We start from the raw sequence: 15,150 nt of genomic DNA on the forward strand, positions 1-15,150 counted from the left end.
ACGGATCCTCTGGTCTGCTGTGGTGGAGCAGGCGGGCTGTTTAGAGGCTGCAGCAGCAGCAGCCACATGAACACTGGCTCAGAGTGCTGGAATATTCTGGAGAGCTTTTTGGATAGGGATCAGGCTGCAAGCTGGTATTCATATGGGCAGCGTGCATGTGCATGTGCCTGTGCTGTGTGCGTGAGCTGAGGAGCACTCTCTTTCGCTCTCTCTCTCTCTCCTTCACTCTCTCTCTCTTTCTCTCTGTGTGTGTGTGTGTGTGTGTGTGTGTGTGTGTATATGTGCATGGGAGCACTCTCTTTCTCTCCTGCTCTGCGTGTGTGTGTGTGTCTGTGTGTGTGTGTGTCTAAAGATGTAGGACGACTGGATAAACAGACTGTAAACAGGCGTGTGAAAGAGACTATGTCGCTTCATCAAGTGGCGTGAGCAGAAGTGTGGAAGGACGCTACAGGTCTAGACTTGCTTGTGTGTTAGATGTGTTAGGTGTGTGTGTGTGTGTGTGTGTGTGTGTGTGTGTGTGTGTGTGTGTATGATTGTGTCTAAAGATGTAGGACGACAGACAGATAAACACAGACTGTAAGCAGGCGTGTGAAAGAGACTATGTCGTTTCGTCAAGTGGCGTGAGCAGAAGTGTGGAAGGACGTTACGGATCTTGCTTGTGTGTTAGATTTGTGTGTGTGTGTGTGTGTGTGTACGTGTGTGTGTGTGTGTGTGTGTGTGTGTGTGTGTGTGTGTGTGTTCACAGCACAGAGTGTGACCTCGAGAGGGAAGGTTACACAGAGGGTGCTGTCAACTTGCACTACACTCAATCCGTCTCTGTATCTTGCTCTCCTCCTCGCTGCCTCCATCCCCACAGCCATTCCAGCCACCCACCTCTAGGAAACCAGCTGACCTACTTTCAGCCCCCACCCCACTACCAGCTGCACTCAGCCTCTGCTGCAAACCATTTTGAACATCGAGGGGAGAGAGAGAGTGAGAGAGAGAGAGAGTAAGAGTGAGAGTGTGAGAGAGAGAGAGAGAGAGAGTAAGAGTGAGAGTGTGAGAGAGAGAGAGAGAGAGAGAGTGTGTGAGTGAGTAAGAGAAGAGAGAGAGGGAGTAAAAGTCCACGCTAAAGAAAAGCAGGTAGGGAGAGCCTCTGGGACAGAGCCAAAAGAATGAAAACTGCAAAGAGATGGAGTGACATGGGGATTGAGGAAGGGAGAAGAGATGGAAAGAGGGGAGGATAGAGGCGAGGTGGTTGGGTGGGGTGGAGTGGGGTGGGGTTGGGGATAAGGGATTCATTAAAAGTCATCTGGTCAGCCATTTCAAATAGCCATCAGTGTGGAGTGTGTGTTTGCCCAAAGGAGGCATTAATCATTCATGTGAGGGCCTTTTAGCAAAAATCACCCGCTGTGCATCAAGGGTCTATATACTGTAGTATCAGGGTGTGTTTGGCCAGTCAGAGAGAGAGCGAGAAAGAGAGAGAGAGAGAGAGAGAGAGAATGTTTGTGTGTGTGTACATATATATGTGCATGTGTGTGGCTGTGTGTGTGTGTGTGTAAGAGAGAATGTGTTTTTGTGTGTTCGTAGGGTGAAGCATAAAGTTGAACCTCACTGTCCTTTGAACAGCTTCAGACCACTCGTGTGCTTGCAAGTGGGTGTATACACAAGTGTACCTAAACATACATAGAGAATGAATGGCAATGTGTGTGTCTGTGTGTGTACGTGAGAGAGAGAGAGACACACACAGAGAGAGAGAGAGAGAGGGTGTGTGTATGCGATGAGAATGCATATGCCTGTAAATGCATTTGTCTGTGGGAGGGACTGCAAATATTGATATGAGCATGCTTAGTTGGTGAAGGCAGAGAAAGAATGAGTCTGTGTGTGTGTGTGTGTGTGTGTGTGTGTGTGTGTGTGTGTGTGTTGTTTACTGTACCTGTACAATGACACTGTCTGGCTGGCTGAAGTTTGGCGTACTTGAGCGAGCATTTCCAGAACTTCCTGGTGTTGAGGGCCACAGACCAAGCAACTTCCTTCCACAAGTCAGCACGCTGTACACACACACACACACACACACAAAGACTTCAGGATATGTGTAGGGGAAATCCTTTTAAATATATAATAACTTTGGAGACCGTAATTGTATGGTCAATCTCGGACTAGTTAACCTTGAACTTGGGAAAGAAAAGACCCATTTCAAAAGGACATTCTTTAGCGTCCAAGGCCGACCGGCTAATTCATCCTATTTCCTCCTTGCAAAGCGTTTTCTGCTGCAGTGCAATGAAACGAATCACTGGGGGCCAGTATTACAAGGTCCCTTTAACCGCCAATGTGCTCCCTTCACTGAACTAGCGAGAGTTTTCGCAATCCTCAGAACATATGTTGCTGGCTGGCCTTCTCTCCGACAGACTAACAGTACATATCGCTTTGCCTATTTTTAAATGCATGCATCCTCACACTGCTGTGTCTGCTGGGAGTGGTTACAAACGCTTGTGCTAAGAAGACAAGAACATGCCAGTACATAGTGTGACCATATGTGGATCATTACTGGATCTCGAATAGAACACAGACACATTAAATATTACATTACATTATATTACATTACGTTACATTACTGTTGGCTGACGCATTTTAACCAAAGCGACTTACAACATGGTAAACACATTTAAGCTTTTAAAACATCAATCTAAAAACCACAATAAGTGCATCAATGAGTGTCATAAGTGCATCAATGAGTGCAATTGTCTGTAGTAGTGCTATGAGAGGAGATGTTCTCTGAAGAGCTAGGTTTTCAGACATTTTTTGAAGATGGCTAGAGATGTCCCTACTCTAGTAGGAACAGGTAGTGCGTTCCACCAACGAGGGATAGTGGCTGAGAAGATCCTGAGAGTACACTACGGACCCTTACAAACGATCTCGTCCAACAGTACAGAACCTGATGGCGGGGTCAGATTTCAGAGGGGCGAAGTGAAAGGGTTCCCTACTGTCTGAAGTTGAAGAGGGGCATGGTGACCCAGCCGAGGGACTCCACGCTGCGCCGCTGCTTGCCCTTCTCCTCGGCCCCTCCAGGGGGCGGTAAGGGGCTGGCATACAAGGTCACCGTCAGCTGCGTCTCCCGTGGCAACTGGTTGATTTGAACCGGGAAACAAACCCTGGGTTTCGGGGGAAAAGGAGAGCGAGAGAGAGAGAGAGAGCGAGAAAAAAAAGAAAGAATAGAAAAAAAGAAAAGAAAAAAGGATGGGAGGGGGAGGGAAAGAAAGCGGAGAGAGGAGAAAAAAAGATGAGTGTGCATGAGTCCTTGCATGGCATACCAAACACATACAAACTAAAAGCACTGTGGCTCAGTGACGGATCTGTGGAAGACTGGGCCAGAGGGGCATACTCTCCTCTGCATTCACTTCTTACTGCGACTTAAATCGCAAAGCCCACGGGAGTGCCAACCTCAGGTAGGCATCCTGGCAGAAGGACGAGACGGCGCCCGTTCACCAGTAATCTACTCTCGTCGTTAAAGCAATCCCTGAAGCGAGCGCTTATCACCTGCTCAAGTTCACAACACGCAGCCAATGTTTACATTAGGAGGGCCAGATGGTGGATTGCCAAAGAACGTCCAACACAAACTCCTGCCGCCATTTTGCGAGCACATCGTTTACTCAGCGCGCTCTGATGTAAACAAGAGGGAAAAAGGTCAACGGAGGTCAGAGATCTCAACGTTTTAGTTTGGCCAGGAGGGAAAATGCGGGGAAAGCAACTGGCCTCACAAACATGGCCATGTGGAAAATGAAGATGCTGCAGTGGGGTTGGACTCAAATAAAGGCAACATCTGGAGACAGGACCTCCTCCTTTTAAGTCTGAATAATCTACAAGGATATCAGTCTTAAAATAACACAACAATAAACCCCTAAAATATCCCCAGACAATGCCTCAAATGACAGGAGGTTAAGGAGGGGATTACAGAGAGGACAGCCTCTGGAAACTACCTCTGGTACCTTTATTTACACTCAATATGAAAGCATGACAAAAAACAATGCAGCCTCTTCACTCAAACTAGGTAGGAAAATGCTCAAGACAATATAACCCAGTTACAAAAATAACCCATTCAAGTAGGCTACAATGCACTTCTTGTGTTTGCAAAATGGAAATCAAATCTGTAGCTCCATGTTTTTTGCTTGGCTCCTGCACATTTTCTAGCAATTCTATAAAAAAACACTGCATCAATCCATCTTTGTTCTTATGTTTTTACATGCCATAAGAACCGGCTTTGTGATATCACTGACTTACACAATAAGTGACATGAAAAGTAAAATGTACCTAGTGTACATCAATACTAGGGACATTTTATGAAAGCAGTATAAGTTATAACCTTCCTTATATTCCTATCTCATTTCTCTGTCTTGCTAATATGAAGAGCTTCAGTTGTACTGTTTAAAAAGGACATAGAATGGATCAATTGAATAGTGCACTGTGCTCTCTGATGTTAAAATATTATATATTCAACTTTCATTTTAAAAAATAAACTCAATTGCAATTTTACCAGACTAACAAGCAGGCTCTTTTCTAATTTGCCCATTTTTTAGTGTCTATTTCTAAGTTCAAGATTTTTATATGAAGGAGGGCACAACCATGCCTCATGCCTCATGATAGCTCTTTGTTTATGCTGTGCAGATGAGACTCACCTCTGGTCCCAGACCACCAGATGGAACAGATACTTGCTGACGGCCTGCTTGCTGGTGTGCTGGGGGGCGCAGAGCTCCGTCGCGCCGTGTGTGAGCGAGCAGGACAGGAAGAAGCCCTCGTAGCTGCGGGGGGAACAGCAACAACAATACGCTCATTGTCGGGGACGTGCCATTTCAAAAACTGGTGGGTTGCCCGGCCATTGTGGGCAAAGAAAAGTTTAGACGTATACAAGAGGACAGTAAGGTCGGTAATTATGGAGGAAATGACAGAGTGAGGTCATGGTGAATGAGAAGCGCACGGAGGAGGAGGGCGACGGGCGAGCGTGCGAGCGTGCCTCCTCCACGGCTACAGCTGGAGGCAGACGCAGGGCCGCGGTAACGGCTCTCGTGGGAAGCGCACAGGAGTGCATGCATGCTCAGCTGTTGGTGTTGAAATGACAAACACCAGGATTCCATTACGATGCTTCAGGGCATTAGTGTGTGTGGTGGCTTATTTTCGATGAGATGTAACCAAGCGAGCTCTTTCAGCTTCCCATAATCCAAATATTAACCCAATCAACTGCCTCTTTCATGGCCAAGTTGGGTCTTAGGTTACGTGAGTAAAACAGACAGGAACTCCCCTGAGAATGGTTTATATAGAAGCAAAAACATTCCTTCTAGAAAGCACCGGAATGAGAGGCACTCAAGAGGGAAGGAAAACACAGACTGAAACCTTATCAAAATGACCCGCACAGTCTGCATAGCTGACTGCTAAGAAAAATGGCGTCCCCCTGTACTGAAATTTACATATTAAGTGTGGCAAAGTTTGAGTTCGTTTCTGCTGATTTCCTGTCAAAAGGTCAGAGAGCTGCCTTCATGCTTACACGATCCTGTTTACATTCTCTGGCCTCTGCTCTCAGGAGTCATCGTTTTTAATCTCACAATCTGGATCCTGTCCGTAAATGCCCAATTTGAACCCTATTTTTCACAGCCAACACGTTCTATTGAGAGGAAAGCGGAGGCCTTACAACCCCTTAATGCCACCCCTGAGACATAATGGCTCACGGCGCGCGCGAACAGGGGACGTCCGCTTCGTTTGTCCGTCCGGCCGGCCGGAGCACAACACAGCCGCTGGGCAGGTGCCACCCACGCCCTCTAGCCTGCACTTCCCCTGCGGGGTCAGAGGTCGCGGGCGGTTCCCAGGGCCGTCTTTCTCTGGTGCGGCAGAGGCCACGCCCTCTCTGAGTCAGCAGCGGCTCTGCCCAGACAAAAGACAGAGGCCAGAACATGGGCTCACACAGGAAAAGGGAGGGCGGGAGGGACAGAGAGAGAGAGAGAGAGAGAGAGAGAAACAGAGAGAGACTATGTACATGTGTGTGATATGTGCACATTCGTGTACGTGTGTGAACGTGTGTGTACGTGTGTGTGTGTGTGTGTGTGTGTGTGTGTGTGTGTGTGTGTGTGTGTGTGTGCAAAAGCATGTCCGAGTGTACAAGCCTGTGAGTAACATTGTACTTGCCTGAGTGTGAGCATGTGCATGTGCATGTGCGTGTTTGGAATAAAAAAGGTTTCAGACTTCAGTTTGCCATTTGTGACCTCGAAATTAGAGGAAGAAATGTTGCTGGATTAGGGGAGAGTTTAAGGTGCCAAACATCATCTATCTATAATTCAGTGTAATCCAGATGGATTATACGGCAGGGCAGGAGGAAGGAGGGGGATCTGCAGCTTAGACAGCTGGTGCCTAGAATGGGGAATGTGTGTGACTGTGTGTGACTGTGTGTGTGTGTGTGTGTGTGTGTGACTGTGTGTGTGTGTGTGTGTGTGTGTGCGTGTGTGTGTGTGTGTGTGTGTGTGTGTGTGTGAGTGCCTGTGTGTGTGTGTGTGTGTGTGTGTGTTAATTTCAGGTCAGTGTGTGTGTGATGGCATGTGTGTGTGAGAGAGAGAGAAAAAGGGAGACAGAGAGAGAGAGAGAAAGAGAGAGAGAGAGAAAGAGGGAGAAAGCTGTTCCTGTTGTTCCACTTTTACTGCCAACGGGTCCACTCCATCTCCATTGTTTTATCACTGCAGTTTTTCTCTCTTTTTCCCACAAAGCGCCGGTAATGGGAGGAGCTGCTCTCTGAAGCAAGACAGGAGCCACGCTGGAACTCAAAGGCCCAACAAAGAGCTACAGCTACTAATAAAACCCAGAGATTACACTCTCTTGCTCTGTTTTAGTCTCTCAAGCATCTCTATTCATCCAAAGACCAGGCTATTCAAGAGTTCACGCTAACCAGAATGGAGCAAATGGAAAACACACAAGCACTTTGGCATCTGGGTGGCCATCATCAACAACAAATCCTACTGGTAAAAAAAAAAGACTTCTTCCAAGAAACACACATTGCACAGGTTAGCTCCTGATCCACTGTAGGCCTGTAAAACCAAAACTGTAGGTGTGCATAAATCACGAATAGCTGGCAGAGTTAAGTTGAAGTAGTTACCTGGCAGCCCATGTAATGGGAATGCGGTGGGCGCCATAGACGCTGAAGGACAACACGTTGGTCACCATGCCAGCTTCCTGGATTGGCGCGGTGGGCCGGTAGCTGTGAGGTGCCGTGTGGAAGTTGGCGTTGAACGTGCTGCAGTAGAGCTCCACCAGATCCAAGATGGCCGACGTCAGTTTCTCCACCACTTTTTCTGTGTGGGAGCAATGATTGAGGCTTAATTTGTGGAAAAGTGTTTGGCGGGGGAATATACAGGGCTTTGGACTCCGGTGATCTATGAGGTCTATCATCTGCACTGTCTGGGCATCTTCTGTGTGTCTGAATAACTCAGACGTGGCACTTAAAGGGACACTTCACCGATTAGCATTAAGCTTTGGTTCTTTAGAAAACCAGTCATGTTTTTGAATGGCCGTGCATCATTCCCTCAGTTTGCCTTAAGATGGGAGAAATACGGATTTCAATGTAAAACGATGATTTTTACATCATTGAAAGCAGGAAGTCCAACATAGAAATCTGTATTTCTCCCATCTCAAGGCAAACTGAGGGAATGATGCACGACCATTCAAAAACATGACTGGCTTTCTAAAGATACAAAGCTTAACGCTAATCGGTGTCCCTTTAATCAATGATTCCAATAGCCACGCCCAAGCCTAATATTTCACATCACAATCATCTGTAACCATGTCATTGTATGCATTTCGACTATCTTTAACTGTGCTCCTGAGATGAGTCCTGAAGGAAATAGAGTCTAAGATACACACACTGTGTTAGTGGAAGACGGCTTTCACTACAAAGGATATTAAAAGCAAATGTTCCCAAAGGCCACGCTGGCACACAGCTGCATTGGGGAGTGTTGCCTTTGGCTTGCAGGCACACTATGAGAGGGGCACCGAGTCAGACTGCATCAGAGCACTCGTCTTTCTTCTTCTTCAAAAAAAAAAAAAGAAAACCCAACAACTCTGCTCTCAAATTGTCCACGTTGGAAGAAAAAGGGCTGCCTGCTTCAAGACTGTGTTCAAGGCAAGCCCTGACAAACAGGATACGGCTTGCTATGCTTTCCCCTCATCAATCAGCCAAAGACATGTCTCTAAACATTAAGCTCTGTTGCTTGTAAACATTAGGACCATAAGGTGTTTCACATCAACAGTGCTTCCCACTTCTGCGATCAGAAAAGTAAAGCTGTAACCAAACAAACTGGTGATCTGTAAATACAGAAAGCAGAGACTACGATTGTGACTGATGTGCGTCAGGCTTAATGTCCGGGTAGAGGAAGAGACACTGTCCCATTTGTTTGGTTCTATTTGGAGCGACGGACATCCCCCCCAAAACGTCCCCCGGACCCTCATGTCCCTCAGGAAGTAAAGTAAGGAAGATGGCCGGTCATCGTACCTCTGTTCTCTCTCCTCGCCAACACCGTCACATCCTGAAACGAGAGGAAACAAACCGACATGCGTCAGTACACACGCAAAAAGCCCACGCCAATCATACGCCAACATCTTTGCTGGCTTGTCTTCAACCCATGTGAATGGTGATGTGATGTGATTTGTTCCGTTGGTATTGGTTCCTGTGACATCACTGCAGAAGTCAAGAAACATAATGGGGCTGGCCTAGCTGAGTGTATCAGGACAAATGTCACATTGTCTAGTCCTTAGATGCTCTAAAATGAGCTGAATGCCTTTCACATGAGAGGAGCATGAGGGGAACTATGACACCAATGTATTACTACGAGCAACACTGAGAATAGCTCATTGATATTCATACAGTATTGATAGTTACCCTGATAAATGACCTGCTGTCAGTTTCATAAATCCATCATATGGAAACAATGGATGGCATTCACCATTATTGAAGACTGGCTTTCAATTTTTACATCCACACTGACACAATCCTCACCTCAAGTAGCTGTAAGCTCAATAACTTTGACAGGAACTCATTTAAAATCACCAGAGCAGTATCCCTTAATACGAAAGATCCTCTGTGCACTTGTTGACAGTATTACTGTGAAACACTGGCCTGGTTGAACACCTCCCACACACAGTGGGCTGCTTGCCATTGTCACAAATCCTCACGCTCCTCATCCGTTGTTTCACTGTAGGCTTTTGAGAGCAATACTGGCAAGGAGGTCTGACAACAACACTGCCCAATGTGCTGCCCAGTGCAGCTTAAACAGGGACGACGCAAAGCCATGAGGCATTGGTGCACAAACAATTCATGTCAAAGTGTGTGTGTGTGTGTGTGTGTGTGTGTGTGTGTGTGTGTGTGTGTGTGTGTGTGCGTGTGCGTGTGCGTTTCGCTCACCTTTTGCACCCGGGGCTGCAGTCGACAGGGGCAGGCAGGCATCTGGTTGAGGGCAGAGGTCACGTCCGGCGTTTCAACAGAGGCCAGAGAGCTACACAGAGCCTTCACTGACTGCACCAACCTCTCCACGTGCAACGGTATCTCCACCTGAGGGAGGAAGAGAGAGAGAGAGAGAGAGAAAGAAAGAGAAAGAGAGGGAGAGAGTGTGTGTGTGTGTGTGAGTGTGAGAGAGTGAGTGTGAGTGTGTGTGAGAGAGAGAGAGAGAGAGAGAGAGAGAGAGAAGGTATTAAAGCACGGTACACCACACTAATCAAGTCATTCAAGTTTGTTGAATGAGCCGACACCACAATGATCATTCATCAGTCACAATGATCCTCTTCATATTTACCTCTGATGAGATGAAGGACTCGGCCTCATTATGGAAAGTGTCCAGAAGCAGCGTCAAAGCCTCTCTGTGGGAACAAAGCAATCCAGATTGGGTGATCCGAATCTAAATCTGAATCTGAATCTGAAGTGTAGCATGTCACCCTGTTTTACACTCTCAGGGTCTCCTGCTAGGTATTCATTGAGACGTGTTGTGAAGGACGGTGCTTCAAACAAAGACGCTGACTTTTAAAGAGTCAGTCCACTGTCCCGTGTGGGCAGTCGTACCTGGTGACGGTCTGTCTGATGGTGCGCTCCTGGAGCTCGATGCTGTGGTTCATGCTGGACGCCGTCTCGTCGTCGTCCTCCTGTGACATCAACAGACAGATGAATGATGCATCTGACCATTAACGTGGTCACATAGAGAACAAACACAAGCACTACCTGGACTCAATGTAGAATGGGCCGTACGGCCTCCCACGAAAGCTCATCGTCGATGAGGATAAGGACTTTTACGCCACCTCAATGGCTTTTCTAGTCATTTCCCTCCTAAATAACTGATCCACTGCCCCCCCTGTTGTATTACTATTTATTATCATCTAACTGTTTTAAGCATGTTTTGTGCAGCTACAGTATGTGGCTATATACGGCTTGTCTGTTGAGCCTCTGTGCTACTGATTACCATGTCAAATTCCTTTGTGTCTGTTGATGCATTTGGTGGATTAAGTGATTCTGGTTCTGATCATGACGCCATCCTGTCTCACCAGCCCCTCACACTGCTGACCACTCATTTCTCTCTGGGGAGTTCTAGTGTCTGCCAAGCAACCCGTTGACCCCGTCCAGTGGGGAACAGGTGTGGAAGATGCTTTTAAGATTGAGCACGAGTGCGCTTCTTTAACAAGGCGTTCTCCTACACCTCCCTACAGATGTTCCCTATGAATCCCACACCTGTGCCTTCAAAACACCAGACCATTTGGTCTTCATCTTCATAAAAAAGAAAACAGATCCTCACACTGATGACTTGTGCTGCGCCCAGTGCATTTGAGAGGGGCTACATCTGCTAAACGTTTCTGATGGCTCAGCGCTCAGGGTTGCCTCACTGCAGTCAGCAGGTGACGGGGGGGGACAACGCTCACCGTTCTCGCCAGCTCCACGCACACGGACGCCCTTTCGCTCAGGTTCAGGCGGATGTCCCAGTCGAACTTCAGGCATTGCTGAATGTACTCCAGACTTGCAAGGGTCTGCTTACTGTAAAGAAGGAGAGATAGAGAGAGAAATAGACAGAGAGAGAAAGAGAGAGAGACAGAGAGACACAGAGAGAGAGAGAGTTACGGTCTAAACAGGCTCACTTTCTATGCCTTCTCAAACAGAAATACATCTGTAATGATGAAAACACACAAGTCATTACCATCTGTCTTCTAATGTCATGTGAGGCAACACAGACTCAATTTGGAACACACAGCGATGTAGTACAACATACTTTGCCATATGACAGCAGAACAAGATGTGCTTCACTACAATACAGTTATGTCGGACAGCACAGCTGCATGGGTGGCAAGGACAACGAGGTCATAGGTCAAAGGACCACCTTCCCTCATTGGCAAAACACTGTGCTGGCCTTTAAAATGGCCACATGTCTTCCGGCTAATGAGAAGAATATGCTTGTCACCTGCCAGTCATTTTCCTGGATAATCCATCAGGCTTCAGACAGAAGAATGAGCACTCAGCTGTAGTGAGTGTAATATCCTGTTAAGCATTAGATGCAAAGGGCACACACACAAGTGGTAGGGCGCTGACTCATCTTAAACGGTAAACACGAAGTGAAATGTGAACCTGAAACACACTAGGGAGGAGAGAGTGGTAGTGTGACCAAAAGAAAGGATACGCAAGTTCCTAGATTCATATCATCACATTTCATTGATCATTTGAAATTTCAGCAGCACGCCTTTTGGTTATACCACCCCACTCCATCACGAGGCTGCGGAAGATTTGTTTATTATTATTTCTTCAACTGAAGAAAAAAGTGAAAGTGTCAGCATGTCGTTGCCTCTCCGCTTACTTAAAAAGCACCAATCGATGTGAGGCTGTGGCCAGTGCCATAAACCACAGCTGAAGAGTTCATACAGCTCATGTGAAGAGCTTGTGTGTGCTTCACTTCTTCAGCTTAACGGAGCTCTGGCGATTGCGATCTCCAGGAAGCGTTACTACGGATAGCATGTATCGCTTCATTGTACTGTAAGCCGTGCCCGGATGGGGGGAAAAAACGCGTCCGAGAGCGGCTGTTGTAGGTCAACGGCGTTGCTCGATGCAGCTGAGGGCCAGCGAGGTCCAGCTGGCCGGGCTTCAGCTATGGGGAGGGACAGCTGCCTGCTGGACCAGTGACCTCATTCTGCTCAGGATGTCCCTCCCTCTTTTCGCAGGCCCTTCGCTTGAGCAGCAGCCGAGTTATCGGCAAAACACACACATCCTGCTCTGCGGCTGCCCCGTGCCAGAATAACAACACAGCTGCAACACGTGTGTGTGTGTGTGTGTGTGTGTGTGTGTGTGTGTGTGTGTCACTCACTCACACACACACACACTCTCTCTCTCTCTCTCTCTATCTCTCCCCCTCTTTCTCGCTCTCTCTCTCTCACACATACAAAAAACATAGATGTCAGCAACCACATGCCAAAAGTCAGTTTGGAGTGACACACTAGCTTCACACTCATTCACACCGCTCACAAAACACGCTCCAGGTTCCACTTCCCCACGAGACTATTCAGAGAGCTTATTCAATGACAACTGTGAGCCGATTTCAGACACAGGAAGACAAATGATCGTGGACACGGAGCGCAGCGAGAAGGCGGTCGGGCTGAGCGACTTGGCAGCTGGGAGCGTGATGGGAGACTGGGGTCTTGTTTGGGGCCGACTCGGTGCGGTTTCGCCAGACCCACATACATAAGCACGGCTCGCTGTTAAACAGCCACAAATGAGCGGTCTCTTGCGAACACAACTGGCAGAGAGTCACACCACAAACCACAGGAGGGTTCCCCTGGTTGATTTTGAGGGTACTCCAACCCCCCCCCCCCCCCCCCCCCCCCAACCCCAACCCCAGCCCCAGCCCCAGCCTCCCTCTACGACTTAAGTACTCTCCAGAGGAAAGGGGGAAAAAACTTTCTTTTTTTTTTGGAAAAAGAAAACAATGAGAAGAAAAAAGGAAAATGCGTGCGTCTGTCAAGAGAATGTGGAGCCTCCTTGTTTATTGTGATGGCGGTTTGGCGATCTGTGTCAACGCTGCTCTGACAACAAGGGAATAATTTGTGTTTTGTCGAGCCATCGGCCCGGAGAGTGGCGGCTGACAGCAGAACCCGGCCTCAGTGATTTAGGAGAGAGAGAGAGAGAGAGAGAGAGAGAGATAGCAAGAGAGAGAGAGAGAAAGAGAAAGAGAAAGAGAAAGAGAAAGAAAGAGAGAGACAGAGAGAGATGGGAAACGGATGAGGCAGGGCGGGTTGCAGGGCGGCTTACTTGTGCAGGAACTCGGCCTTTCCGCAGATCTTGAGCAGGTAGCCATCCACGTCAATGAGCTCCAGGTCGTTGTGCGTGTAGCACAGTGTCTGATAGATCAGCAGGTCCACCGTGGACGATCCTGAGGGCCAAGGAGACAAGCTCAGGTTAGCAATAGTGCTTACATGGACAGGTAGTGATTGGTGTGTGCATATGGTGTGTGTGGGTGTGTGTGTTGGTGTGTGTGTGTGTGTGTGTGTGTGTGTGTGTGTGTGTGTGTGTGTGTGTGTGTGTTACAATGGGCTTCCACATGTATAGCCATTTCAAAAGATGCCTGAATGGCCATATGGGTCACAATAGCAAAGAGGCTATTTATGCTGACATGGAAACTCTGAGACCCTATAAACTAAAATAGGCACTCTGTGTGTGTGTGTGTGTGTGTGTGTGTGTGTGTGTGTGAGAGAGAGAGAGAGAGAGAGAGAGTGAGTGTGAGAGAGAAAGAGAGAGAGAGCGAGAGAGTGTGTGTGTATGTGTGTGTGTGTGTGTGTGTTGTATGCCATGTATTTGAGATTCACCACCAACATAATAATGATCCCTTCGATGAGTGAAGCTTTTTGTTTTTGTGTGTTTGTGTGTGTGTGTGTGTGTGTGTGTGTGTGTGCGCGCGCATGTGCATGTGCATGTGTGTGTTTGGAATCTAGGCTGCTCTCTGTCAAATGAATGAAAAGCTGTTTTAATTGAGAACACAAAGCAGCTGGCTGGCAGGCCGCCCTTTCAGTCTAATTCCATTAATGGAACTGGGGAGGCCAGAGTCTGGCACTGGTGGGATTCTCCCATCCGCTCCAGAAACCTCTCCCTCTCTCCCTCTCTCTCCCCTTCCCCTCTGTGGTGTGTGTGTGTGTGTGTGTGTGTGTAAAATAAGAACCCTGGTACAGTCCTCGGGTAAGAAGATTCGGGACAGATGTAAAAGTTATGGCACAGCGAGTGAATGAGCGAGCAGGGGGGAAAAAAACATGTGAATGCAGTCGACTGTGGTCGTTTGGCTGGTGCGAGTTCATTAGTAAGAGACTTATAAGCATGTCCAGATCAATGTCTCAAGAAGATTAAAACGTGTATTACAAGTCCACAACACCATAAAGCCTGCTGCTCTGCCATGCTGCAATAATTAGGCAGTTGTACATGACGGCACAGTCTGAGATGCAGAGTGCTGTTGATTGTTTCGCGTTGCCATAGAGTCTTATGTGCTTTCTATAGCAGGGTGTCGTCGACTCGACCCCTATCAACAAAGGCCTGTTAGGCCAGCAAGGACATTCCTCAAACCTAAATCCACTATGGATTTAACCCCTACAGTAAGACACAAAGTTATAGAATTGTGTCCTATTCGTATTCAACATGATCCTTTTGAAACTGCACAGCTTTCTCAAATGACAAGTAGTAAGGAGTTTGATATATTCTAGTTGTGTTTGGAGCATATGGCTTCACTCTAAGGTTGGATATGGAATGGCATGGACACTATGCCTATCCATCTGAAAATAGATTAGCATCAACATACTGGCTGAACATCCTACATGCAGCACTCACTAACCGAGGACCTTCTGTTTAGATTAAGTTTTATTATGAAATGATAGGTGCCACCTGCTCAGCAATGTGGTCAGGGTTCACAGTGATAGTACTCTGGACATATTAAAGTACTATTATCCCAGTCGGGAAGTCACAGCTGAGGACTTACTGTAAAGTCAATCCAGGATAACACGGAGAGATAGCAGGGAAGGAGAACAATGTCTCTTTTGTCAATTAAAGCCTACCTTACACTGACAGACTTTGACAAGATTTGGGAAAGATTCTTGAAAGATTGTAGTCTTTTGAGTAAAGCTTGAACGAGGAGCATTAGATAA

General features: G+C 47.4%; 1 protein-coding gene across 1 annotated transcript in view; it reads right to left on the minus strand.

Moving 5' to 3' along the window:
* Positions 1-15,150, minus strand: part of pik3c2b (phosphatidylinositol-4-phosphate 3-kinase, catalytic subunit type 2 beta) — a 38,962-nt gene that overhangs the window by 16,127 nt on the left and 7,685 nt on the right. The window contains exons 5-14 of the mRNA XM_062546323.1: positions 13,277-13,397; positions 10,909-11,020; positions 10,061-10,140; positions 9,798-9,861; positions 9,410-9,556; positions 8,501-8,534; positions 7,109-7,304; positions 4,653-4,775; positions 2,964-3,131; positions 1,916-2,030 (exon numbers count right to left, since the gene is read on the minus strand). Coding sequence (XP_062402307.1) covers positions 1,916-2,030; positions 2,964-3,131; positions 4,653-4,775; positions 7,109-7,304; positions 8,501-8,534; positions 9,410-9,556; positions 9,798-9,861; positions 10,061-10,140; positions 10,909-11,020; positions 13,277-13,397 — 1,160 coding nt within the window. The remainder of the gene's footprint in view (positions 1-1,915; positions 2,031-2,963; positions 3,132-4,652; positions 4,776-7,108; positions 7,305-8,500; positions 8,535-9,409; positions 9,557-9,797; positions 9,862-10,060; positions 10,141-10,908; positions 11,021-13,276; positions 13,398-15,150) is intronic.

This window comes from Sardina pilchardus, chromosome 9 (genome assembly GCF_963854185.1).
Source record: "Sardina pilchardus chromosome 9, fSarPil1.1, whole genome shotgun sequence".
Lineage (NCBI taxonomy): Eukaryota > Metazoa > Chordata > Actinopteri > Clupeiformes > Clupeidae > Sardina > Sardina pilchardus.